Source organism: Thunnus albacares, chromosome 8 (genome assembly GCF_914725855.1).
Source record: "Thunnus albacares chromosome 8, fThuAlb1.1, whole genome shotgun sequence".
NCBI lineage: Eukaryota > Metazoa > Chordata > Actinopteri > Scombriformes > Scombridae > Thunnus > Thunnus albacares.
Window position 1 is genome coordinate 14,239,336 of NC_058113.1, and position 25,564 is coordinate 14,264,899.

General features: G+C 38.8%; 1 protein-coding gene across 1 annotated transcript in view; it reads right to left on the reverse strand.

Moving 5' to 3' along the window:
* Positions 1-6,938: 6,938 nt before the first annotated feature.
* The window catches only part of LOC122987770 (MDM2 binding protein), a 32,801-nt gene continuing 14,175 nt past the window's right edge, over positions 6,939-25,564 (reverse strand). The window contains exons 12-23 of the mRNA XM_044359801.1: positions 24,960-25,133; positions 21,980-22,093; positions 18,803-18,967; positions 16,324-16,417; positions 16,076-16,234; positions 15,314-15,409; positions 14,469-14,732; positions 14,041-14,198; positions 13,488-13,600; positions 8,518-8,631; positions 8,067-8,132; positions 6,939-7,124 (exon numbers count right to left, since the gene is read on the reverse strand). Of these exons, the coding sequence (XP_044215736.1) occupies positions 7,086-7,124; positions 8,067-8,132; positions 8,518-8,631; positions 13,488-13,600; positions 14,041-14,198; positions 14,469-14,732; positions 15,314-15,409; positions 16,076-16,234; positions 16,324-16,417; positions 18,803-18,967; positions 21,980-22,093; positions 24,960-25,133 (1,556 nt within the window). The 3' untranslated portion in view covers positions 6,939-7,085. The remainder of the gene's footprint in view (positions 7,125-8,066; positions 8,133-8,517; positions 8,632-13,487; positions 13,601-14,040; positions 14,199-14,468; positions 14,733-15,313; positions 15,410-16,075; positions 16,235-16,323; positions 16,418-18,802; positions 18,968-21,979; positions 22,094-24,959; positions 25,134-25,564) is intronic.

Here is a 25,564-nt window from a genome sequence, read left to right on the forward strand (position 1 = left end):
ACCTTTGGGCAAAGCCAGGCAAGCTGTTTATAGCTGTAATATTTATCATAGTGAAATGAGAGCGGTGTTGATCCTCTCATCTCATTCTTGGCAATTGAAAAAGCAAAGCAACACCAATAAGCATACTTCCTAAAATATCAGACTATTTCTCTAAGCCAAAAACAACTTTTTGAAAAGTACCATTATATCGTGATTACAAATTACTTCTCTCATTATCTCAGAAAAGGTTGTTTTCTCAAGATAATGAAATAATTACCTGTTATCTCAAAATAATGAATACTGCTTTCTTGAGATAAAAATTTTATCATGTCTGCATGAACAGATATGTCTTGGCTTATACTGTACATCAGCTGATTTGAGCTGATAACTTCAGATCCAGGAGATCCCATTATCGATCTGTGCATCAGAGTGTAGGCTAACGCAGAATTGCACTTGTTGGAATTACCATTTAAATCCGACTGAGATTAAATTACCTTTTTAGTCTACTACAGCATACATATCTGCTTTGTAAAGCACATGCCCTGTGTTCATCAATCATAGGGGAAATCTATGGAATACCATTCTGTTGTCCATCTATGTGGATTGATAACTTATTTCAATACAGCCAATCAAATCTTGCATGAAGCAATGACATCAGTGTTCGATCACAGGCAGGACAGACAGTCACACTGAACCAGACATCAGCCTGCCATTACTGTAGCTTTCCTGCAAAAGTCTTCTTCTTATCTAACTTACTTACATGAACACATGTCTTGTCCTGCACTTTAGCTGGTTGAGCGAGCCACCAAACAAACATTTACTGGGGAAAAGTACACTGCTAAAGTCAGTTTGCAGGCTACCAGCTATTAGCTGCTCAGCTGCAGCACATTAAACAGCATTCGGTCAACAATGGAGGTCTACGGCACAGAGGAATAAAATATATCAGGCTTTGGATACACACACAATACTTGTAGGTAGGATAAATCATTGTTGGTTTGGCTCTTCACATGAGATTTGTTGACAATAAGAAAAATATGGAAAATTGCCAGCCATATCCTTTAAAAACAGAAAAATTTGGTATCTTCTATAATGAGAAAATATGTTATAACATATGTCATGTCACAAAATATCAAAAAAATATAAAAATATAAAGGGCACCTGATACATTCAATGGGCCTCCATCAGCAGAGAACAACGGTATATGTTCAGTAAAAAGGCTGCATCCCTGGTTAAGATTAACATTTTATGGGTGACTCAGAATATAAGTTGTGTGTATATTATGTATAATATACATGGTATGACTATGAGTGGCACAGATCACAAATGACATGTTTCATGGCCATGGAACAGCAATGTTTAGTTTATGCTGCAACTACAACAACTGACTATAACTGCATGCTAATATTAAGTTGCCAACGTTAGCTTAGTTGATTCCCCCTGATGTATTTAATTCTGTATAGTGTTTATATAGATTTATATTTAAATGTTGAATTGTATCAAATTTTGCATAATGCAGCTAACACTGCCAACAGCCGGCTCTACAGTATTCTCTCAGAGATTTCCAGTATCTAGCCAATAGTTTTGTTGTAGCAGCATTTTACACAAAATTTTGAGCTATGCCTTCAAGTAACACCCTTTTCTCTTTGCTATTTTTCAGATCTGTTGTGAAAACAGCAAATGTGCCGGCAACAAGCAACAACTACCACAGCCTAGAGGGCTTTCTTCTCGTTAGCTACCGTAGCTAACGAGAAGAAAGCCCTCTAGAAATCAAAAGACAAGTTTATTCAGGTAGTAAACTCAATGCAACTAACAAACTTAGTGTACGCAGATATAAATAGTGTCTCATCAGATTTGCCTGTGCAATATTCCACATTTATCATATAGCAATAACACAAGAGAACGAGGTTGGCCACCTAACAAATTATTATGAGATATAGCTACTGATAGCAGGAAAAACAAAAGCTCTATCCTCTTCCTCTTTTGGTTGCACAATGGTTGGCGCACTTCCTTTATGCCCTAAATCAAGCCTTCATTATCCCTGGAGATCATACCTGCTGGCAGACAGAATTGCATAGTGAAAGCGAGGCTTATAGGAAACCAATCTAAGCACCGATGGTGTCATTATTCTATAGCCATTACACTGTGCAATCAATATTTACTTCATAATGATAAGTTAAGGCAAAAAAGTTGTCTATTTCCACTTTAAACTGTGTACTCCTACTAACTGTACACAACCTACCCTTTCGTTGGCAGTGAGGGAGAGACACTGTGTCTCCCTTTCTTTCTCTTCATTACACATGGAAATACAAAGTGCCAGTCTCTGGGAACATGATGATAAAAGAGATGTGTGTGTGTGAGTGAGACAAAGGAATGTTTCAGGATGCCTTTGCCAAGTCCCCGCAGCACCCCTGAATGCACCTCCATCTCTCTCTCACACACACACACACACATATTGGGAGAGTGTTCTTTGTTTTTTCCTCTGTCCTGCAAACCTGTGCACAGGGATAGATAAATGTGTGATAAGTGTGTGTGTGTGTGTGTGTGTGTGTGCCTTGCATTCTTGCATAAGTGAATGGATCCCATGGGTATGGCACGTAGTCATGAAACAGTACCAACTGGAGTTTGAAGTGGTGATGGTTTGGTTCAGTTTGAACACCAAAGGAACTTCAAGGAGACAAGATTATTTGATCAGCAGAGCAGTGTTTCAACTGGACTTGTATTCTTGTTACAGAATACCTTCTTACTGACATGCAAGCAAGATATATCGTGTTAGTAGTGAGCTTTAGAGGTGCTGGTAGGTGGATTTGTTCCCACAAAGCCAGGGTAGCTGTTTCCCACCACTTTAAGTTCCCAAAATGTCAAATTATTCCAGTTAAATGAAAAAATAAAGCTTTTACTAAAATAAAATAAAGTTTCAGCTGTGTGAAAGAAGCTGGTGAGGTGTTGTCTGGTCACGGTCAGGCTGGTCCAGTATTGTTTTCCAGAGGAAAGTTTTGGAGCAGATGGTGTCTGGCTGCACAGGCTAGATGGCAGTCATGATTGTAATTTAAACGTAATGGCTCCTCGTTTTCATCAAGTCTTATAAAACCTTTGTTGATGTGTATTTTTTGTTGTTTTGTCACCAAAATGAGCACTGTCACGCACTGCTGCATCCATACAAAATTAGCCCCCTATCCAAACTGCCAGACAAAATTAAACACACACACACACACACACACACACACACACACACTGTGGCTGCTGAAGTGACTTCCTATAGTCTGTTCAGCACTAATTACTGTTCTATAAAATGTACAAGCGCAGCAGTCTGTGTCAGCCTGTTTCTCCTGGGACTGCCGTTTCTTTCAACTTCCCGCTCATTACTGTTTGAGTAAAGGTACGGTGTATCAATCATCACTCTATGAGGTCAAACTTCAATATGGCTGCCTAAAGACTACAGCAGGCCCTTCTGATTGTAATGTTGGTAAAGTGTCATTTCCTGACCAATCCTCTTATTGTTTATTTCAGTTTATGTACTGAATGTTACAATGTATTTTTACTTCATGTAGCTCAAATTATAACCCACACAAACATATACAATATGTTGCAGGGCTGTATTTCAGGGAATTTGGGGGTTTAATGACCAGAAGAGAAATGATGATTATATATCTTTAAATCTGTTTAAATTGACTGTTCTGAGGGGGGGAAATTAAATAATGATGATAATGAATGAAAGATAAAGTTTTGATTTTAGTAATAAACAAGTTCACCATCACATTTGTATTACCACCTCTAAACCTGTCAATGTTCACACTGATTGTGTTAATATCATAAAAATATAAGAATTGATGTTCAAATGAGACAAAATTATATTATCTTGAAAATGTTGTCATTTTTTGATGCTATTCCCAAAGGAGAGACAGGACTGTTTCTTAAAGAAAAAGCAGAAATACAGCAGGGAAGTAAAGCTTTTCTTTCTGTATTGTTGTTTTGTCAAGAAACTACTGTTGTGACAGATGGATTTACTGAGGGACCACACAAGGTAATACCATACTGAATTAATTAGCTCTTATAGATACACAATACTGATCTGAGAAGCCACACTTACACACTGTTGTCATGAAGACAGATATTCTGTTTTTTTCATATCTTTGGTTTTTCTAATGAAACAGTTTAGAAATAAGACAGAAGACTGTCTTTTGCTCTCTGACCTCTCTTCCCTCTTCGGTTGTATAAATGTGCTGCCTATTTTTCACATTACACAACTCTCTACTTTCATTTTCTCATCCCTCTATCAGAAAAGAGACCTCAGGTCCCCTGGATGCAGAACCTCCCACAGCCATTAATATCATTTATTTTACATGTTGTAACAAGCAGCGGCGACAACAGATGGCCAACTCATCTAGTCTGTGCTGTAGTCAGTTAATGGGCCCAACAGAACATGTCAGTAAATCATTTAGGGTGCAGAGATTCAAACCAAGAAACCATGTCTGCTATAACAATGTGACACATTATTCTCTTTAAATGTAATATTGGGTCAAACACGACCCTATCTATCAGTTTTCCTCCAGTTTTGTGTTTGTGTCTTTCTTTGAAATTGATACATATCCTGACATTGTCTTGTGACACAGTCCTAAAGATAAAAAGTGTTTTAGTCTACTAGTCATACAAGGAGACTGATGCTAGATTATTCTTATCACTTTGTACCAAGGACTAGTGATAAGTTGCTCCTCCACTACACAGCAACAAAGTATTTTCCTTCTCTGGTTATTTTCTACCAATGATTTTGTCACGCAGATGTATGAGGTACAATGTAAACTCTATTATCTCCACTGTTGGTCTACTGAGATACAACTAGAACATGCAAATAAAACCCTTTTTATTATCTGCACACACACTGACAATCGGTCATGCTCCCACACACTGATGGATACACACTGTGGCCTTTCCCACAAAAAAATGCACACACAAAAATGTCAGACTATGCAGTTTACATGACCTTTTAATACCCCTTTAATATCCCTGCTATGAAAAAACAGAGACTGATGTTGATTCTTAGCTATCAGCTGACTCAACAGTAGCGCTACATGGTGTCACTTTCCTATTTTTCTGCAGCATATTACTACAGTAGGTTATGTTAGTGCAGACCCTGACATTGAACATAGACTTGTTTTCACAGTGTCAATGTCACAAAACACACATCATGTTAAGTTGGTTCCATGAACATTACAATGAGATAAATTTACTCCCATGTCAGATCTCCATACAAAAGAGCACCTTTGGGATGAGTTGGAACAAGAGATGTGCAGCATGAATATGCAGCAGCTGTGCGAGGTTATTGTGTCAACATGGACGAGAATAACTAAAGCAGTTGTCCCCAACAAGTCCCAGTCATGCCCGACTCCACCCATCATGTTTCAAATGTGTGCTTTTGAATGGATTATATATTGGATGTTATTTATATAAAAGTGGATATTGTTACAATATTTTTTCATTGACATTTCAAGACATTGTCCATCCACTAGGGTCACACACACAGGGCTGGAACATATTCCAGCTGGTGCTGGGTGAGAGGCTGGGTACTCCCTGGACAGTTTGCTAGTTTATCACAGGACTTTTAACTTTTTTGCTCATTTAGTAACTAGGTTTCACATATTCTCAATCACAGCATGTGGTGTTAGGTTGTTAAAACTGACTCAGGTTGGTGGGAGGTGAGTCCAGAAGTCTACTTATTGCTGTTATGACAAACTAAAGATCAACCTCACACTTTTATTTTTCCAAATTAGCTGAGCTACTTCACAAACACCACTGCTCTAAGGAATGTTTCCAGCACCTTGTTGAATTCAGTCTACAAAGGAGGTCCTACCCACGACTACAGATGTGTGCCCAATGAAATGGCCACAGTACCAAAACACAAGTAGGTTATTCTTGTTCACCCAACAGTGCATCAGCTATAACTACCTGGCTGAGCAGAACATCGCCTCTCATGCATAACAATGAAACATGTGCAGTGTGTAGACATCTCATTCTACCAGGTAGTACAATGGCAAGTGACACTAAAACAAGCCACTATTCTGTAGTTCAACTTCACACAAAAAAACATTGTTTTATATTGACTTGGCATGAGAGAGATTTTTTTTAGTGCTTAGAGTTCCTGACTGGTCTGTTGTGACGACACACTTGTAAGAACAGGACAAATCTGACTGTCAGTGATAATCAGCACATCACAATGTGCTGCACTGCTCATGGCTTTGTTTTAATTGTCTGAATAACAGTTACTATCCAGACTGGGCTGTTATCTGTGAGCACTGATAATGTAATACGTATTTCTCAGAGAAAACACACACATACACTCATATCTTTTTCCTTAACACACATACACACTCGCTTTCCCACAGCAACCTGCTCAGGTTGTAATCAGAGTGACAAACTGTGCACAAAATAAGATGTAAAAAACACTTTATTGTGTTACAAACAGTAAAATATGAAACAAAGATAAAATATGTACATAAATCCATAAAAATATTGTATTTAGAAACAAAACGAACAGGCGGGGGAGGATTTAAAATTACATTGGAAAACAACCACAAAGAAATAATGACTGCAACCTGCTGTGTTTCCGCCAACATCGAAGCCCTCGTGGCCTCTCAGTGACTGCAGCCAGAGCTGCGTGTACTATGCTGATTTGTACCCAAGTGTTATTCTCTTTTTCTGTGTCAAAGCTCTGGAGCTCTTGGGAAAATATCAGGGTGAGAGTACACACAACTGCAAACCAAGTAAAGCTCAAAAATTTGGATACAGTTGAAAAAAAATTATATGCCACTATCATTTCCTTAGTGAGAGAAACAAAAAATAAAGGATTACGGTAATTAAAACAAGCTTAATTAAATGATTTCAAACTAATTGTGAAGGCTCAAAGAGAAAACACAAATTCATGCGTTGAAATGTGACATAAGATGAACTTTTTTTTTTTTTTCCCCAAATGGTGGAAACCTGTTTTACCAATGAAAACAATAGCACAGAAGAACAAGATGTTGGTTGAACTAGTACTAGTAAAACTATTTTTTTTTTTGGATTCGTTAATGTCAAAAGAGATTGTTTCTTCCGCTTTTTCTTCAGGTACATTTTCACTTCTTTGAGGTCTTCTCCAGCACCCAGTCAATGACCTACAATAACAGGAGATATGTTATAAAAAAGTAAATTTAAAGGCTTCTGCTGTAGCATACAAATACATCAAGTTGAAAATCATTGGTGTTTGGTATAGAGTGCTGCACAGGCCTAAAGCCGAGACGTGAACAGGTACCCAAGCTTTATGTTTCAGACCTGACCCAATTGAACCCGCCTGGTTTCGCAGAATTTGAGACCCAACTCTGACCCGATACCAGAAGCTATATTTGTTTTTATTATTACTATTAGTTCACTTTCAAAGACGAAGTTATAGGCTTTTTCACACATAGTAAATAACTAATCTGACAACACCCCAACACAGAGATATGGCACAACCTCCCACCAGCACAAAACATACAGCATAACTATAACTTCCACTTGGTGATTAGCTGTAAGTTTAGTAGCGATACACACACTGCAGGCAACTACCAGCATGTAGCATCTCATAATAATAAATTATCTGCCTTAACTTCAACTTCACCTTTTCTGAATATTGGCCAGATGAACATGGCTTATAACCCAAAACACCTTCCCCAGCTGAACTTGACAACAATCCAAACAGCCCTAACAGAACAGAATTTTGTACCCGCGATCACAATGCTCTTTAAGAGTCGGAGTTGTGGAGGAAAGTTGGAGGTTTTTATCCATTGTCACAATGACGTCATAATGTCCCCACAATGCAAGAGCCTTCTCCGAATCAACAGGGATTTTAAGAAGCTCCCCTTTTGCAAATTTCTGCTTTATTTCATCTATTACTGACCACTAGTTAGCAAGGCTGCTAAAGCATTGGCTATGCTCTGTTTATCTTCCCACTTCCCAGAGGGCGTTGTGTATAGGTTTACAACACATGAGACACATCAATGCAGAGAATTGGCAGATGATTAAATAACATTTGTCGGGATCTGTTGGATTCAGGTCAGGATGCTGTTAGGTGGCGTTACCTGTTTCACGTTGCTGTTGGCTGCCTTCTTCATCTCATCGTGCAGACCGCGAGATGTCTTCAGATCCTGGGATCAAACAACAAAGAGGAGGATCAGTCTTTTTGACACAGTAAGGTATATCCACATGGGCTTTACACCAACTCAACATTGAAGTCAGAGCTGAATATAATTGAACTAGGGAAAGAAGTTAGAACAGAGTGGGGAAAAAGAAAAGTGTCAAATCTGTAAGACGCAGTAGTCTATTTAGAAATTAGATGAAAATGTCTTAAGTGGAAAAAAACAGCTAAACAAGGCAATGGTATCTTCAAACTGCTCATATTAAAGTGCTGATTTGTTACAAGGATCTATAGCAGACACAACATATGGTCAAAATTACAATCCGTACAAATAAAGACAACTTCACTGTCAAAGAGAGGACAGTGCTGACTGTGTGGGCAGTAAAAAGACTAACCTTGAGATAGAATTTCGAGATATCAAACAGTCTTTTGCTGCAGGCCTCAAAGCATTTATGCTCGACAGTGATCCCGTGGTGTTTCAGTGTTTTAGCTACTACCTCCTGCAGCATCTGAGGACACAAAAGACAGACATACACAGACACAATTGCATTAGCACAATAGTGAAAACATTTAATCTAGTTCTGTTTATTCCCTCACCACCCGACGTCACCCCGGCTCAGAGAAACTAATTTTAGCAAGGCTTCGTTTTTAAAAGGAAGGAATGTCAAAATGTCTTGTCCTTGCATAGAGCTGCACCCCTTTACATTCACAGTATGAGCTCTCAGATACAAACATACAATATTTTACTGGTAACGTCAAGGGTGAAAACACATTCCTGAAATAAATAGATGTGCCTTTAATCTTGTCACAGCGAGGGAGCACCATAAATTATTGTGAGGAATCATTGGTGCCATTCAGTCTCACGAGGAGTAGAAAGGCAGCTTTTAATCTCTGTCCTGAATAAACTGCTATCATTATTTCTGAATCGTGTGCCAACTGTTCTTTCCTATACTTGGGTTTGGATGATAAGCCTGTTTGCATAGTAATCAGAAATCAGAACAAGTCAAGGTCGGGATGCAGACTGTGAGCTGTGCATTGGACAGAAAGAAGGGTGTGCAGGTGTTAGTGTGTGTGTGTGTATGTCCATGTATGTGTTTCTGTGTGTACATAGAACAAGCAGCAGGTGATGATAATGATAATAGCGCCTTTGCCATAAAATTATGACGCAGCGCACAAATTCACAATGCAAAACATAGATCACTCATGTTAGCTGAACACATAGCTTTGATTTCAGATTTTGTAGATTTTTCTTTATTCGTTGCTAAAAAGATGCATATTAAGGAAACTTCACCAACACTGAAATGTTATTGCGAATTTGCTAATTTGTAGTGAGATGAAATACAGTAGTGTGCCTTCATGGTCACTGTCCATTACCAAAGTGCCTCCAAACAATAGACTTAAACCCAAATCACTCCAGATAACACTTTATTGCTCCTGACCAAGTAAGCTAACCTCTGTAGGAGTCTTGCTTTCTTTTCTGTGGAATGTTACAAAGATTGAATTTTTTTTTAATCTTCTCTCAGGATATACTGACCTTTCTCACCCCTCCATAGCAAGATGTCAGTTTGACACTTTAGAGAACTATCACTGAGGCTCAAATAACCTTTGGGACCCCTGCTGTGTCATGAAACGAATTTATGACACCCGACTGGGGCACTCACACAGTCTTTCTATTGATTCTTCCGAATCAAGAGAACCTCAGTAGGAACACACACAAAAGGATTAACAAACTTTTGCAGTAAAAAAGTCTTTAGGTTTGATTAGTGATTACACGCCTCATCAAGTCGGTATTGAGATTAAAACAACCCTGCTATTGTTTCTCTCTCCATGCCTCGTCTTCCCTCTGACACACACACACACAGACACACACAGACACACAGACAAACAGACAGACAGACAGACACACAGACACACAGACACACAGACACAGACACACACACCTCTCGATCTCTCTCTCCTCACCTTGATGTGGTCTTAGATAAGACATTTGTCAGGCTGGTCATAAATTACCATTGACTGTGTAAAAGATGGATGTCATGACATCTCGCCAAAAGTGAAGCCAAAACATCTTAATCGCCCCCCTGGTGGCTGTCTGCAGCACAGGTCATAAATCCCGCCCCCTCCATGTTAGCGGATGGGACATGCGCCAAACCAAAAAAAAAAATCAAAGTACATGTCAAATAAATTTCTCCCAAAGATGTTTGTCCAAGTGCTCATTTTTCTGATGTTTTTTTTTTCATTAGTTATTTGACAATATAAAACGGGGGTGTGACATCATGATTGACAGCTGTGACAGCCACTCTCAAACCTCCGTCAATGTCCGCCCAACTCTACAGCGCAGACTGTGGCTCTAAATGATGTCACACAAGTAAGATGGCAGCTCCCAGAAAGGAGATCTTTCATCTTCAGTTTTGCATAGCAGTAGAAGTGGAGACGTGTTGTCCATATTTATATACAGTCAAAGTAAATTCTGGCTACATTCTTGAGTTTGAATTAACCCTGTTATTTACTTTCTTTAAGCCAAAGTCTGAATTAATGTAACCCAGCTGTCCAGCTAAAATCCAGTTAATATTACTCAGCAAATGTTTTCATGTAAGATGTTTCAATTCTGACGTCTGTGTGATATAAAATGCAGTTCTCCATTCAATGATTAAATGCATTAAATTCATGGACAAAATAGATAAAAATACATAAAGTAATGGACATGGCCACTATGATGTCACTCATTGGTTTGTGGACTCTCTCGTTTTGAAGCCTCAAGTTCATGGATGTGTTATAAGAGCTGGTTACCAAACCAAAAATGGCACCCATTCAGTCAAATAACTGCTCACATAGCACATACACCAAAAAATGTTTCTAGCTTCCAGGTTTGCTTCCACGTTGTGCAGCCCAATGAATATGCGCAAAACCGTTTCTCCCGCTGGCCCCACCCGCAAGTTAAATCACTTTTCTCAGCTCAAGGAAAGTTTTACAAATATAAAACCAACATTGATCAAAAATCCATATTAGAAAGAGTCATAATTGGCATTGTTTGCAGTTCGAGGTGTCCTTTCAACAGTTTTACAGATGTCTCTTTTACACTAGTGGTCTACAGGGAAAATGCTTTTTGGGCCGCAAGGGGATTTTTTGCTGCGATACCACGAGTGGCCACTGGGAAAAATTGGCTGCAAGGCTGAGAGGCAGAGCCCTATCCAGCTCTTATTATACATCCATCTTTGAGTTTGGCATTTGGACCGTTGCCATCTTGGATTTTTAGTGCCAGAAGTGATGAGAAGTGACCATATTTGGATGATAGGGTGGAGCTGACACTAACGCTAACTGCTAGCTTGGTTAGCACCGTGCATTTATATGGTTAACTGTGATAATGCTCACAGTAATGCTAGTTTTCGCTAGCAACAAACAGGCTTAAAACCATTAACACAAAATGTGCTTACCAGAAGAACTAAACAGCCGACTCCTTAGAGGATCTTTTAGTACAACCAAACGCTGAACAAGACTTTTTTAGGCAACCAAAATGTTACAATTAACTTTCATGTACTGAAAACACACTGAAATAGCGATGGCTACGGCTACAGCTACGCCTAAACTCTGTGAATCTGGGGTTACACTATGGTTACATTACCTAACGTTGTCACCGTGGTAGTGACTTGTCAATCGTAGCCACACCCTAAACCATACCCTGCTTTATCGTCAAATTTAAATTAAATAGGACCATAATTTATAAGATGAACATCATGCTATATTGAAGAAGACCTGAAACTAGTGATTGAGACCATAAACTCATTAGGAAAATGTTTACTGAGGTAATAAATTAAGTGAGCAGTAGGGTCATTTTCTCATAGATTTCTATGCAATCGCACTTCTTTTTGGTGCCAGTGGAGTCACCCCCCGATGGCCATTAGAGAGAATGCAGATTTAGGGCACTTCTGCATTGGCTTCACTTTTCAGACCCGGAACTACTCGCTTGATTGAATTACAGCGTGGCCACATTGCCACTCATTGGTCGTAGATCATCTCTTAGTCTTTGAGTCTTTGAAGACTGAGCACAAAGTATGATTATGTAAACTTTATTTTATATTACTATGTAATCAAACTGATTGCTGTTTTAACTTGTTTTTCATTTATTAGTAGTATGTTGTTTTCGACAAGTGGTGAGGAACTACCATCTAGACTGTGGATAGTTTAGTTCCCTGTAATACTGAGCATAGTTAGCGATTCTGTAAAGACTGCAATTTTATCTTATTGTGTGATCAAATTAGGGTTGTTTAACCACTGTGTTGTTTTTCTTTGAATGTTTGAGTGATGTATGGTGTTATGCGATTCATGTTTTACAACCACTTGCTCATGAGCCATGGTGAATTATTGGAAGTTGTGACACATTCGCATTAATGTTGGATAAGTTTAATAACCAAATTGAATATAGTTAGTCAAAAGGAAAACACACACTGCCTTTCAGACAAAGGACCAGGAGCATTTCACCGATTTTAGCGCAAAGTAGCGAGCCTCCGCCCCAAAACATGCCACTGCCTGCCAAACAGGCAAAACAGCTGGGACCATTGTCTTGCTTCTTCTCTCCTGTCTCTGGAGACACACGTCGTGTCTTGGAGTTTTCCCGCCATTTTATTTTTCTTTGTACTTTCTTTGTCTGTTACCATGTAGTCTCTTAAGTTTAAGTCTTAACTTGCATCTGTTTCTTTTCACCCAGTTGTGCATAGGATTTTAACTTTAATGCAAGAAAGCTTGATTTTTAACATTCTTTCGTGCTTAGTAGCTTTGAAGTAGTTTTGCTCGGCCACCAAAGTTGTTTCTTTTATTTTGTTATTTATTTAGTTAGCTATTTAGTTATTTTGGTGAGGAAGTTTAGTCTTAGTTATTCAGAGCCCTAGCCACCATACTCAAGACGATGGACTCACAGAAACTCATTCAAGGACATCATAACCAACTTTTGCTGACTCAAAAAAGGAGAGGTTAAAGGAGCTCTTATTACTGACATCAGCTTTTTTCTTTTACAGTATGTATAGAAGCATTTGTCCAAATGCTGTCCGTGAGCAAGTCTGCAGCTCTCCTTCTTTGTATGGAAGTATGAATGAAGCTTAAGTGTTCTCCATTCTTCCTGTAAACCTCTATGTGAAGGACAGCGTCCTTGAAATGCACAAACAGTTCTCTTTTGATGTACTGGGATGAGGTCTTGCTTTTCAGGTGACGCTTCTTCTCATTATGTTGTTTCTATTTCACAATTCTTAAAAGCATGAACGTGTTTTCAAAAGAGAAATTAATCATTATGTGTAAGGTAACAATACTAACTTATATGTTAAAAAAATAAAATAAAAAGCACACCATTCCTTGTAAACTATAACACACTCACCCTGTTGTGTTTCTGGGAGCGTGACTCCTTGGCAAGTTTGTCCTCTGTTTGTCCATGATGTGTCTTCTGTTGTTGGGATTTGGGTTTGTCAGCAGAGGAGAGATTCACCAAACCTGGATAGTAATGTCAGGAAAATCAGCAATAAAGCAATGCAACCATGGCAATACAAATTCCATATTACTGGCATACTATGTCTGAACAGACCAACATTTAATATAAAATTAAAGAGATAAATAACAAAAAACAACATAATAAATCAAGTTTTTATTACTAAAATTAACGGAAACTAAAATTAAGAAATAAAACAAATAAATACTAATAGTAAGAATAATAGAAGAAAAGTGGTCCCAATAGTGTGTGCTTGATTGACTCCTCAAATCTCCTGTTAGCTTTGTTTCACCTGTTAGGGTGGAGAAACTTTCAACTTCATCATTCTAGCTGGTACATGGAGGTTGTTAACCTCCTGTAATTCCCAGCACAGCCCCACCATGGCTCACACCCAGTGTAAAGCAGGAATTCGACTTCCATTTGAAGTTTGGTTGTTTTATTTTACCTGAGGTCGTCCGTCTTGCAGCTGAAGAGGAAATGGAGGAGGTGGATGTGGACTGGGATCTGCTTGGCTGCTGCCGTAGAGACCTGATGGCAGGATGTGTCCCACTGCTGCCGCTACTCTGAGAACAGAGGGAGTCGCTGCTCTCTGACTTCACCAATCTGAATCATTCAGACAAACAGATAAGGACACAAACATGGCAAACATCACTTACACTACAATGATGACATTCCATGTGAAGCGCAAACACAAGATCCACTCAGTTCACCGACACACCGATCCATCCATCCATGCAAATCAAAGGAGGAATTTTGAACATTTTTAAAATATTTGAAGTTAAAACTAATCTAATTTAAGCCCACTTGAAGCATCACTCAAAGTCATTTTGGACATTTGTGGAATGGACAAACAGTACAGTAAACCCATCATACCTTTTGCGAGGATAACCTCCGATAATGTCCGTGTCCCAGGATCTGCGTTTGAGTCGTGCTACGTCAGCATTCTGCAGAGTCTCTCCATCAGGTACACTTCCTGGTTCTGACATCACAGCAGGGGAGGGGGCAGGGCTGAGGGCAAAGGGGAGGGCACAGGGCTCCTTGGAGCAGGTGGTTTGGGTCTCATAGCGAATCAGACGGGACTGAAGCCGTACAAAGGCCTGATCCCGGTCCAAGGAGCGCTGGTTGTCAAGGCAGAACCTAGATGAACAAATAAAACAATATGTAATTGAGTAATTGTAATAACAATAAATGAATAAGTCATGGAGACTATCTTGTAGTTACAGTCCAGGCTCCCACTGGCTGACTAAAGTCAAAACATGGAACCACCACCTCACAGAGAAACACACACAGAAGTATAAAATAATGATAATTATTTGTTTTATCAGCGAAGGGTCATTTGATTTCCATGTACTTTTTTTTTTTACTGACAACACCTGTAAGTTTGGATAAAGTTTGTGCAGGATAAAGTTTGTGTAGTTAATTACTCATGAAATTATTTTGTATATCAACACAAAAATTAAGGTTGTTCAAGAAATACTGTAACTATCGAGGGAAGCTGGCTCTCTCTTTTCCTACCTTTGATTCATTACTGTATACAGATAAAGAGTCAGGGCAGAAGCAGTTACCTACCCAAATGTAATTTTCAATAATATGGTATCAATATTTTTAGCTTTCTGTTAGCTTGTCATATTGTTAATCATGGTAAACTTGATTAAGTTTAAATACTGCTGTTGGACCCTGAAAGTATCTGAATAGCTGTATAGTTTGTAGAAACTTACTCTATGCCGTGGTAATGGGAGGTTGAGGCCTTGCTGAAGGACATCTGGCTGAGTTTCCTGGGAGACAGGTCTGGTGATAACTGAAACACATTATTACTGAAGAGAAAGAGAAATGTGGGATAACAGAAGGAGTAGGGGTGGCATATAGAAAAAGAGAAAGAGAGAGAGGAAGAAGAAACAAATACTTTGTTAAAGAAAATGTTATGTTTTGCTCATCAATTTAATGTTCTCTTCATTAAACAAAGAAATGAGATTTCACTAATTGACACAACACAGACTGAATTTGGCCTGACAGAATTTTTATTAGCACTAATTGATGAATGTTCTGCTGCAGAATAATGTTGTGTCCCCCCCACCCCCCCAAACCCAATAATTTTCCTAGAAATGTAGTAAGCTCACTGAAGAAGGCTAATGATCACAATCAAATCCTCATTATGGGCTCATTAATTGTTTGCCATTCAGAACCATCTCGGGAAAAAAACTCATAAAACTACAGATACTGTTTACCTGCCTACAGTATGTGTGTGTTCATGTGTAAATCCGGAAATGTACTAAATATCTTTCTGTACTAACTGAGGTCTGTCTGTAATCTTGTTGACGTACTCAACAAGTGGCTGCCTCTCTCTATATAGTTTGTCTACTTATGTCTGCGATGTGAAGGCCATCTATATAGATTTAAAAGCTTCAATGCTCGCTATAGCCAGGCACTTACAATATGACGTCAATGCCCATTATGTAGCTAGAAAAGATGGCTGAACCTACCCTCTATTGACAGCCAGTAGTTGTAGCTCCCCGGTAGGCATGCCATCAGATGTGAAGTGTTTTAGAAATTCTTTGGCATCTAGTAGAGCAGAGGAGCCCTTCTGACTGTCTTTGGGACCCAGCAGGCTGTCACTGGAGCCTGGACCTAATAGACCAAACCTAGGACACAACAAATATACTGTAGATCAAATACATTACATTACTAATACATACTTGTCCAAACATTACTCCCAGTAAGTCTCATTTACCTCCTCTTCTGTCGTCTCTTCTGCAGGTTTTCTATATTGTGGAGGACGCTCCTCTCAGGCCAATCAGATGGCTGGTGCGAAATGGTCTGAGAACCTGTTATGAGAAAACAAAAAGGCTTAGTTTTTCCCTCATCATTTAATGTGGAAATTTACTTCAAGATGGAGCCAGCATCTTTGTTTGCTTGCAATTCAGCGATTGAAAATATAAAAATAATAATGAACAATGTGTTTATTTTCTTCTCTACTTCAAAAACTTTATTGGTTGACTTCTAGATCTGAACAAAAATAGCCTTAATTGTGTATGTCAGGCTTCAGTTGTCTGATATGGACATGCCTAAATATTTTTTTAGGCTAGTTGTCCTGCAAACTGTGAACTCCATAACCCCCATTGCGGTATAACTGCAAGAGGAAACTGTTGCTACAACAGCATGTGATGGAGTAACTCGGCTTTGTGTTGTTTGGCATGGCTTGGCTCATGAGCTGGGGTGCTCAGTAGTTGATGCCATGAAAAAGATGGGAGTTATCAATCACTTTAAAATGATGATGAATGCCTCTTTACAGCACCTTAAACAGAAAAGGAATAGAGTTAAGCTCTGCTGAGAAAAATCAGTAGGACATTATATTTGTGGTATTGTATTTTAGAGCAGTGGAATAACTATGCAGAGCATTATAAGCATTTTAAAAAAGCAACAGCAGATCTCTGAAGCAAGAATAAATAAACAGACCCACAGTGCCCTCTTTATGAGAATACCCTGTAAGGTAGGCATAATGCACTATATGATGGATCACAAGAGTTATCGGAACTTTCACTTGAGCCGGGTCAACATGCTGAACTGTTGGCAAACGGGACCCTGAACAGATGAAATGTCAGCATCCGAGATATCAGCAGCTCTGCATTTTTCTTATGTTTGGGCAGAAAGATTGCATGTTATCTCAAGGAGGACAGAGCTGTGATAAACCTGGATACAGCTGGTTCAGTGATGAGATGACGGTGATTTGTGCAGAGCAATGGCCTGAGGTCGTAAGTGTGTTATATGAAGACAATGGAGCTCTCTTCCAGCGGTTCGACAGCCCACGCTAAGTCTCTCGCACCTTTAGGCGATACAGATATACAAATGCAAAAGACATTCCTGATGGATTGCAAAAGCTGTTTGTTTGCTGTAAATGACATTCCCATCACCAGAGCAGAGGGTGGCCATGGATTGTGGAAAAAAATAACCTTCTGTGAACCTTACAATGTCTGTCTATACATGTTTACACCATATCATCATGTCTGTTTTTGAAGCTAAATGCAAATTTTATAGAGCATGAAATAGGAAGGATATAAACATTTTGGACAATTAGACAAGTGTATGGTTTTGTTGGTAAAGGTTTTGTCTAAACTATTACACCTGCTGTGTTAATGTTTCCATCTAGTATAACAGATAATTACTCAATAAACATTATGAAAGCGGATGTTGTGCAGAGACACCAAAAATAATTGACAAATAATGCATTTACGACATAAACTGCTTGGCATGCAGGTCTATAAGCCCCGCAGCTGCATTTATAAAATCAGTGATGCCCTTACTGTTCACATTTAGCTCTAGCTGCAGGCTGAGACTTGTTTTATTGCTTACGATTTATTTGCATACTACAGTATTAGCTGGCATTGTTTCCTAACACTGTCATCCTGTGAACGTGCATAAAGTGAACACTGAACACAAGTTCTGTAGTACTGTATTTCTAGTTTCTATTGTACTTTTCACCCCCTGTACATCCTGGAATTGGTTGAATAATTTAATGTCAGTGAAGACACATAATTCCCATTTTTCAAGTACAATCAGTATCATGTATGCATTATTTATCATTTTGTCATTTACTCAGAGCTCATTTTATTCTAGGTGACCCCTTATTTAAAACACTATTGTGGTTTACAATACAGCTGCGACATTTATTCGCCAACTATTTTGATGATCCATTGATCATTTTGAGCTATTTTTAATGAACTGAGTATCTTTCTGTCAGTCAGGACAAAACAAGACAGTTGAGGTTGCACTTTGGGACATAGCAATCAACATTTTTCACCATTTTCTGATATTTTATAGACAAAACAATATCTAATTTTCCTGATATAATCAAGAAAATAATCAACAGTTTAATCTATAATTAAAATAATTGTTAGTTGCAGCCCTAGTTTACAACATAACCACTGGTGTGTTTTAATAGGCATTAGATGAATAGAGTTTTAATGTAGGACTGTGAGTTTCCTGGTGTCACTTTGAAATTAGATTCATTCAATATTAAGTATTTGATATCACAGGAGGATGTCAGAACGAGGTAGTCGGTGTGTTCGTGTGCACATGTGTGTGGTAGGGTCTTTCATACAGGAAAAAGACTGAGCAGCCTGACAAATTTCCACTGTGTACGCATCTATCTTGGAATGGATGAGAAAATAGTGTTGGCTTGTTTCTGTCTATTTCACAGGATCCTACTGTACCTGAGTTCTTGGTGGCCGAGCTCTCCTGGTCGTGTGTCAGACAGGGGGCGGCGGAGGGCAGAGTAGAGTCAATCATCTTCAGATACTGCTCCCTGGCCAGACTCAGAATGACCTTTAAGTCATTGACAGGTATTGAGATTGAGGATGATGCTTCTTCTTTCTGTCCTGGATACACAAACAGATACTGGTTTTCATTTTGGGCACATTTTAGATTTAGTTTATGGCTCACTGGTAAACTTGCAACAGGTGGTGGATTTTTGGCGTCCATGTTCCTGTTAAATAATGAGTGGATCGATGGTTGATTCTCCTCCAGAAGCTAGGTGTACTCCTTTAATCAGTTTTATTTCAAAGCTGCACTGGGTAATTATACATGTCGGTAGCATCACATAACAGCAATACAATGGCTGCGCAATATGGCAGATATTTACCAAAACCCAAGGGTCAAAGGTTGGCAAATGAAATTACAAGTGGACATTTTGCTTTGTTTCTACCTATAAAGGAAAAATGTGGCCAAACAGTTTAACCTAAATTAGCTTCACTAAATGGAAACTTCATTACTGTCACAGTAAATATGTCTGTAAAACTGCATTTTAGTCAAGAAAAAGTTATTATTTTTTTATTTCAAGTTCATCATATGTAAGATCAGTTGAGTTGTAAAATACACTAGATCTTGAGCATTCTTAACACTGTCAACAAAATGTGCAGTGTGACATGGGTGTGATGGGGCAATGAAAAAAAAGCGTAATATTACACTGAGAGAGAGATATCCAGAGAAAATTGATGAGGTCTTTGGCACTCATCAGCTTGCATACTTATCACACACATGCAGAGAGAGAGAGTGATGATAGCCCAGAAGACAAAAAGACAGACCCATGATTGCACACACACACACACGCGCGCACACGCACGCACACACCACATAATGTGGAAAACTTGTTCAGTACTTCTAACCTTTGCAAGTTATAAGGACTTGCCTTTTCCCAATTTAATGCCAAGTCAGAATACATTGCAATAATTTTCAGTTGGGCCTGTGGTCTGTCAGGACTGTTCATTCTGTTCACAGCCTTTTCAAAGAATAGCCCTATTGCTTTTCCTCAAGTCTGAAGAATTTCTCTCCACTTTCTTTAATCTGGCTCCACTCCACTGGCGTTTCACTATCTTTGCCAGCCAAGGGGACATTATGTGTCTCTGTAAAATAATGATATTTCAACAGAGTCTTTCTATGCACCAGCCTGTCCTGAGGGCTAAAGAGAGCCGAGAATTCAAACTGATGACAGTTCAGTAGGCGTCGAGCGACCACTGATTTTGTCCATTTGGCTTTTACTGAGGTGTATATGCACATAGTAAAGAGTAACTGAATTTATTTTAACAGTCAATGCTGAGGACTCCTGACAAATTTCACGCAGTTTTATGTATTATTTGTTATATTAACTATGAGTAACAGAATTAAAACAGACGTATGTATGTATAGTTAGTAGGAGTGTGGATCTTTGAGAATCTAACTATTCAATTCCAATCTCGATTCAAAACTGATTCTCAACTGAATGAAAAGAAAAAGGGGCACAATTTTCTGTCTCTTGCTCCAGTATACTGTGTTAAACCTTTCACTGGTGTCCTTATTCCACTGAAATACAATATGAAACATAACTGGCAGATAAGATAAATGGTCTGCAGCCTTTTTATTTTAAAAAGTTAACTGTAGTAATTAATTCATTAATTTGAAAGCATCTTACAGTCTCCTGCCTGTATGGGAATAACAGAATGAAGGGAGACGGAGTGCTCTGCTGTGATTTAATGTCATGTCTCCAGCAGTGGAGAGCAGCCTCCCTGCTGCACCGTTAGCTCTGGGGAAAGACATCATTGTCCAAGACGCTGAGCAGGCGCAGGGTTTTTGAGGTGAAACAGACTGAGCACTGAGTTATTTTCTTCACCTCAGAGTTGGTTTAAGTTGTTAAATGCTGCGGTTTGTGTTGGTCAGCCAGTCTTGTTTTTTACTGCTGGAATTCGCTGCTCTGCTCCGCTAACGTTAGTCTCTGAGTGATGGCATAGAAAGTTAACAAACTTTACAAACGTTCATCTTGCAAAGGTAATCATTTAGTCATTAAATCCAAAAATGCTTGCAACATCACGTTATGTTGACGGAATGAAAAAGGTGCAACTGTCTTCATGGTTTGGGGACAAAATACACCAAATAATTTGTAATGGATGGTGTGAAAACACATCCCTCATTGCTTCATTTTATTGTTCATCTCTTCAAAAACAGGTAACAAAAACAACAAAATGCTATACAAAATGAAAAATATTTTGTTATTGCATGTAAAATGTTGTCATTTAAATTAATAAAGTCAGACCAATACTGTGCTGTTGTGCTGTACATACTAACTGTTAGAGGTGCAGACATGGACGATTCTGCATTGATTTACAACTGTCAAAAATCTATTTTCTAAATGTTTGGTGTATTTGATCCTCAAACCGTGACAATCAATTTAATATTAGGCCATGGTTTGTACATGAAGATGATGAGATGGTGAGAAAGAGCTAATTACAGAGGAGTGCGATGCACATTTATGCCAGCAGCCATCTCAAGGGTCAGGAAAAGGTTAGCTACAGTGCATGAGGCCAACACATCCCTCTCAAATAATCTCCATTATTCTGTATAAATGACTGCTGAACCTCTGGCTGGCCCTGCAGTGGGCTGCTCCCACAGGTTTGTGTGTGCTCCTATCTTCAAGTCAACATCAAGTGAAAAATACCTTTTTATAAAAAATGTCAAAGTTCCTAACAATACGGCACACAGCAGGGATTAGACTGGTAAAAAATTCACATAAACCTGTGAGAAATCCGTTCTAATAAAAGCTCCAAATCCTTACACTCCTCTACTATTCTGTGAGAGGTCGCTTTCCCATTCTGCTTGGGTGCAAAATATTTTGATTGACATATCTTAGTGAACTAAAGGTGATGTGCTAAGGGCATGTCTCTGTCATTATCATACATTAGCATGCAAGCAATTAATAAAAGCACAATGGTATCTCCGAAATACAACAAAATCATGATGAAATCAGTTCAGATACTACAGCGTGCAACCATTTGTTGCAGTAGTGCTCAACATGTGCTCTGATCTATATGTATTCTGAGATAGTTCTTCCATCTCACAAGCTCTTTAAATCCAGCACTTACTGAGATATTCTTTGAGTACCAGTGTCTGGACTTGGGTCACCTTCATCTCTCTCTTCAGCAGGCTGTCTCCTTGGAGACAGGGCAGGGAGCGAAGGATGTTGCCTATAGCTCCTCCTGGTTGGAGAGAGAGAAGTAGAGAATGAAAGAAAAAGAGGACAGAGAAGGTGATTTGCAAACCAACTCAACTGTGAATTGTCTGGGATGAACCTTGTAGAACATTTAGACGTTTCTCCAGTGGGGTCAGAGATTATGCAACATTTGACAGTGGGTTACAAGTAGATAAGGCTTCATTTTAAGGTGTCATAAAGTAGTAGGATTAGCAAACACTAACAAAAGTTAGTGCTCCAGTACTTGTCAAACATATAGTTGATGAGTTGATAAAAATGTTATCCCTTTGCTGCTAAAAAAAAAAAAAGTTTTTGTTCAGGTGCAACAACCCTCAAGTGTGTATTTTAAGACTTTCATTTCTAGTGAAAACTCTGCTGTGCCATTGCAGCAGTTAAGGCACCTTTTATAGTGTTGCTCTGCATTTGAAACGTATTTTAAAGATGTATCCTGAAGGTTGCACAAAATGTTAACAGCAGCAGGAACTCAAGAGAAAACACAACAGTAGGTCTTCTGAATATGATATAAAGCCCAACAACCAACAAGAATGTTCATCAGAAAAGAGCCTTTTAGTTCAAGGAATAAAACAAAACAAACACTCCCTCAGGTTTTTGTTCAGTCCAGTCCATCGCCCATCCATCAATACATGCACCTTTCACTCCTCATTCTCCCTTTGTCCTGTTTTCTTTACATAAGTGTTCTTATAGTACTTTAGCCACAAAGATGAGGAAATTCTTAACAGAACATATTAACTTGCCTGAAAAGAGTATTCACAACAGTACTATGACAGAGGAGGATGGTCGATGGTGTAGAATACTATCAGTTTTTGTAGCACAGGCCAGCGCTCGATATTAAGGATTGTCCCTTTGTCCCGCAACAAAGATATGGTGTCTGGGACAATTCTGGGACATCAGAGAAACTTATGATTAAAAATGAAATTATTACATTTATACATCGTGGAATATTTATAATTCTAATTGTTAAGTGTTCAAATTCAAAAAATGAGCTCCACGCTATGTCACATGAGCGCTTACACACACAAAATCAATTATTGGGCCTTTCTCAATACCAAGTACGCCAAGTTTGGACTTCCAGACTTGCTAGTTCGGACTTGGCACGTTTGACTCAGAAATACAAACTTCTGAGGACGGGAGGATGCAGTACAATCATTCTGCAACTGGAACAGCAGCATATTTGTTGACAGCAACAGCTCAGCTTCAACACAACTACCTGACTTTACTGTGACAAAATAATCTCAACTTAAAGCTCCACTAACTTTTTTCCCCCATTACAAAAATAACCTCATTGACACAAAGATGCAGTAAATGATGTTATTCAGTCTGTAATGTAGCTATAATAAAAATCCTGACTGTTATGTAGCTTAATAAAAGAAAACAGAATTTAATATGGACTGATCTGTTCATTTTAATACATTATACAATATATTTATTGAAATGTGGTGATATCTGTACATACAGAGCCCCAGAGGCAGCGCTGTTGTTCTGTCCAGTGAAAACATGAGGCTTCACTTTACATTCAGACAAACTAACGAGGCGGCTACAGCTGTTAGATTTCATCTGCAGGGCCAACATTTATCTTCCAAAAGGAATTATATCATATATCAAAATGCTACAAAGACATTAGAGCCAGCTGTGAATCACCACAGAGCTGCACAAATCATTTCATCAGATCATGTTCTCCCTGAGATGACGACAGATGTTGAACAGCCTATCAACTCAGGACTCAGGCTGCTAGCGGCTGGTCTCACCCGGCCAGCGGCTCCTCACATCACATCCGAATATGTCAGAGCGAATTTACAAATAAGCATTATTTGGATAAACTGATGACATATTGGGAATCTAAGTGGTTACTTTCTCAACTGAAAAAATATTAAAACTTAATAAATTGACATATTAACAGTCCTTCAGTGAAAATTACAACAATCTGATGGATTGGGGAGGGGGCAGCAGTAAGGAGATAATAATTGGAATAATGTACATATGAACTCAAAACAAATTGAACTGAATGTTAAACTATGAAGCTATCATGGTGTAAGTGTTTACTATGTGATATGTTCAAAGTGTGTGTATGTACATTTCCATTGCCGTATGCCAATCAGCAACAGGTTTGCAGTGATGGATTTATTGATTAAACAGGAATAAACAAGAAACAGTAACTCAACCAATGACTAAAAAAATAATTAGAACTGACTGTGGCCAAACACCTAGGTAGATTTCAATGTTTTATCCAGATATAAGTGCAGGGAACAACTAGCAGAACATAAATGGTGGACCAGAGTCAATGAAGTGATAAGAGTTACTGAAACAAAGTTATTAAACTATATTTATTATGTAGAATGAAAAAAAAAAAGAACTTTGATTTGGGACAACGGCTGGGACAGTTGAAAGAAGAATTCGAGACAGCTGTGGGATACTGAGGAAAAAAAAGTTAATTTCGAGCCCTGACACAGGCTAGCCTGATGAATAATGACAGGCACTCAACAGAACACTTCTGTCAATGAAGCCAGAGGGGCTTCTACTCCAATCAAGCTGAGGAGCTGAGCTTTAAGAGAGCAGGACACTAGCAGGCTGACAAGGAATGACTGCTGGACATTTTTAAACCTCCAAATGTTGATAAAATACTCCAATAGTCTTGAAACTTGATACAAGCACAACGTCGGGGAAAAATGTTTTTCTTGTTTCTAGTCATAATCTGTCTCTTTCTTGCACTTTCTTACACAAGCCAAATGCACTCAAGCGTTCAGTAAAAATCAAAGTGACACCGCAAAACATTCACATTGACAGCGACACACACACAGAAATACACACACACACACACATACACACTCCTCAATGAACCCGACAAAACAATATACCTGATGATAACAGAGACTTCTCTCCCAGCAAACCGGAGACTGTTGCCATGGCAGCCGCTCCGTTAATTTGACTGTCTGAGTGCAACATCCTGACCCGGCAAGCTCGAGCGTCGTCTGAGCCCTGGACCAAGAGGAAGTAGTGAGCGCTCTCGCCTTTGACCTCTACATCAGGCACTGCAGGATAAGACAGGAGGGAGAGATTATATTCATAACAGAAACATATTGCTCTGGCTGGTTGTGTTATCTCCCCCATGGTTACTATCCTATGTTGCCCTTTATTATATTTATTTCACGTTTCATATTATAACAATTTCATCCACACAGTCTCTTTAATATAGTATACACTTAACCCCCGCTGTCCAATACTTATTTTTCTCCTTTACTTTTTGCTGCAGCATCAAGGGTATGGTTATATCAGTTGTACCTTCTTTTATAATTCTTTTTCCAGCAGTGTTTTCCAAATGAATTCACTCCCTCTTCCGAGTCTGCTCCCCCTACGGAAAGCTTTATTGTCTATATCAATGCAGTTATAGTTACCAATGTATTTCCCCATGGAAGATGATATGACTCATCGTTGTTGTTGCTGAAGAGTCATTGGTTTAACG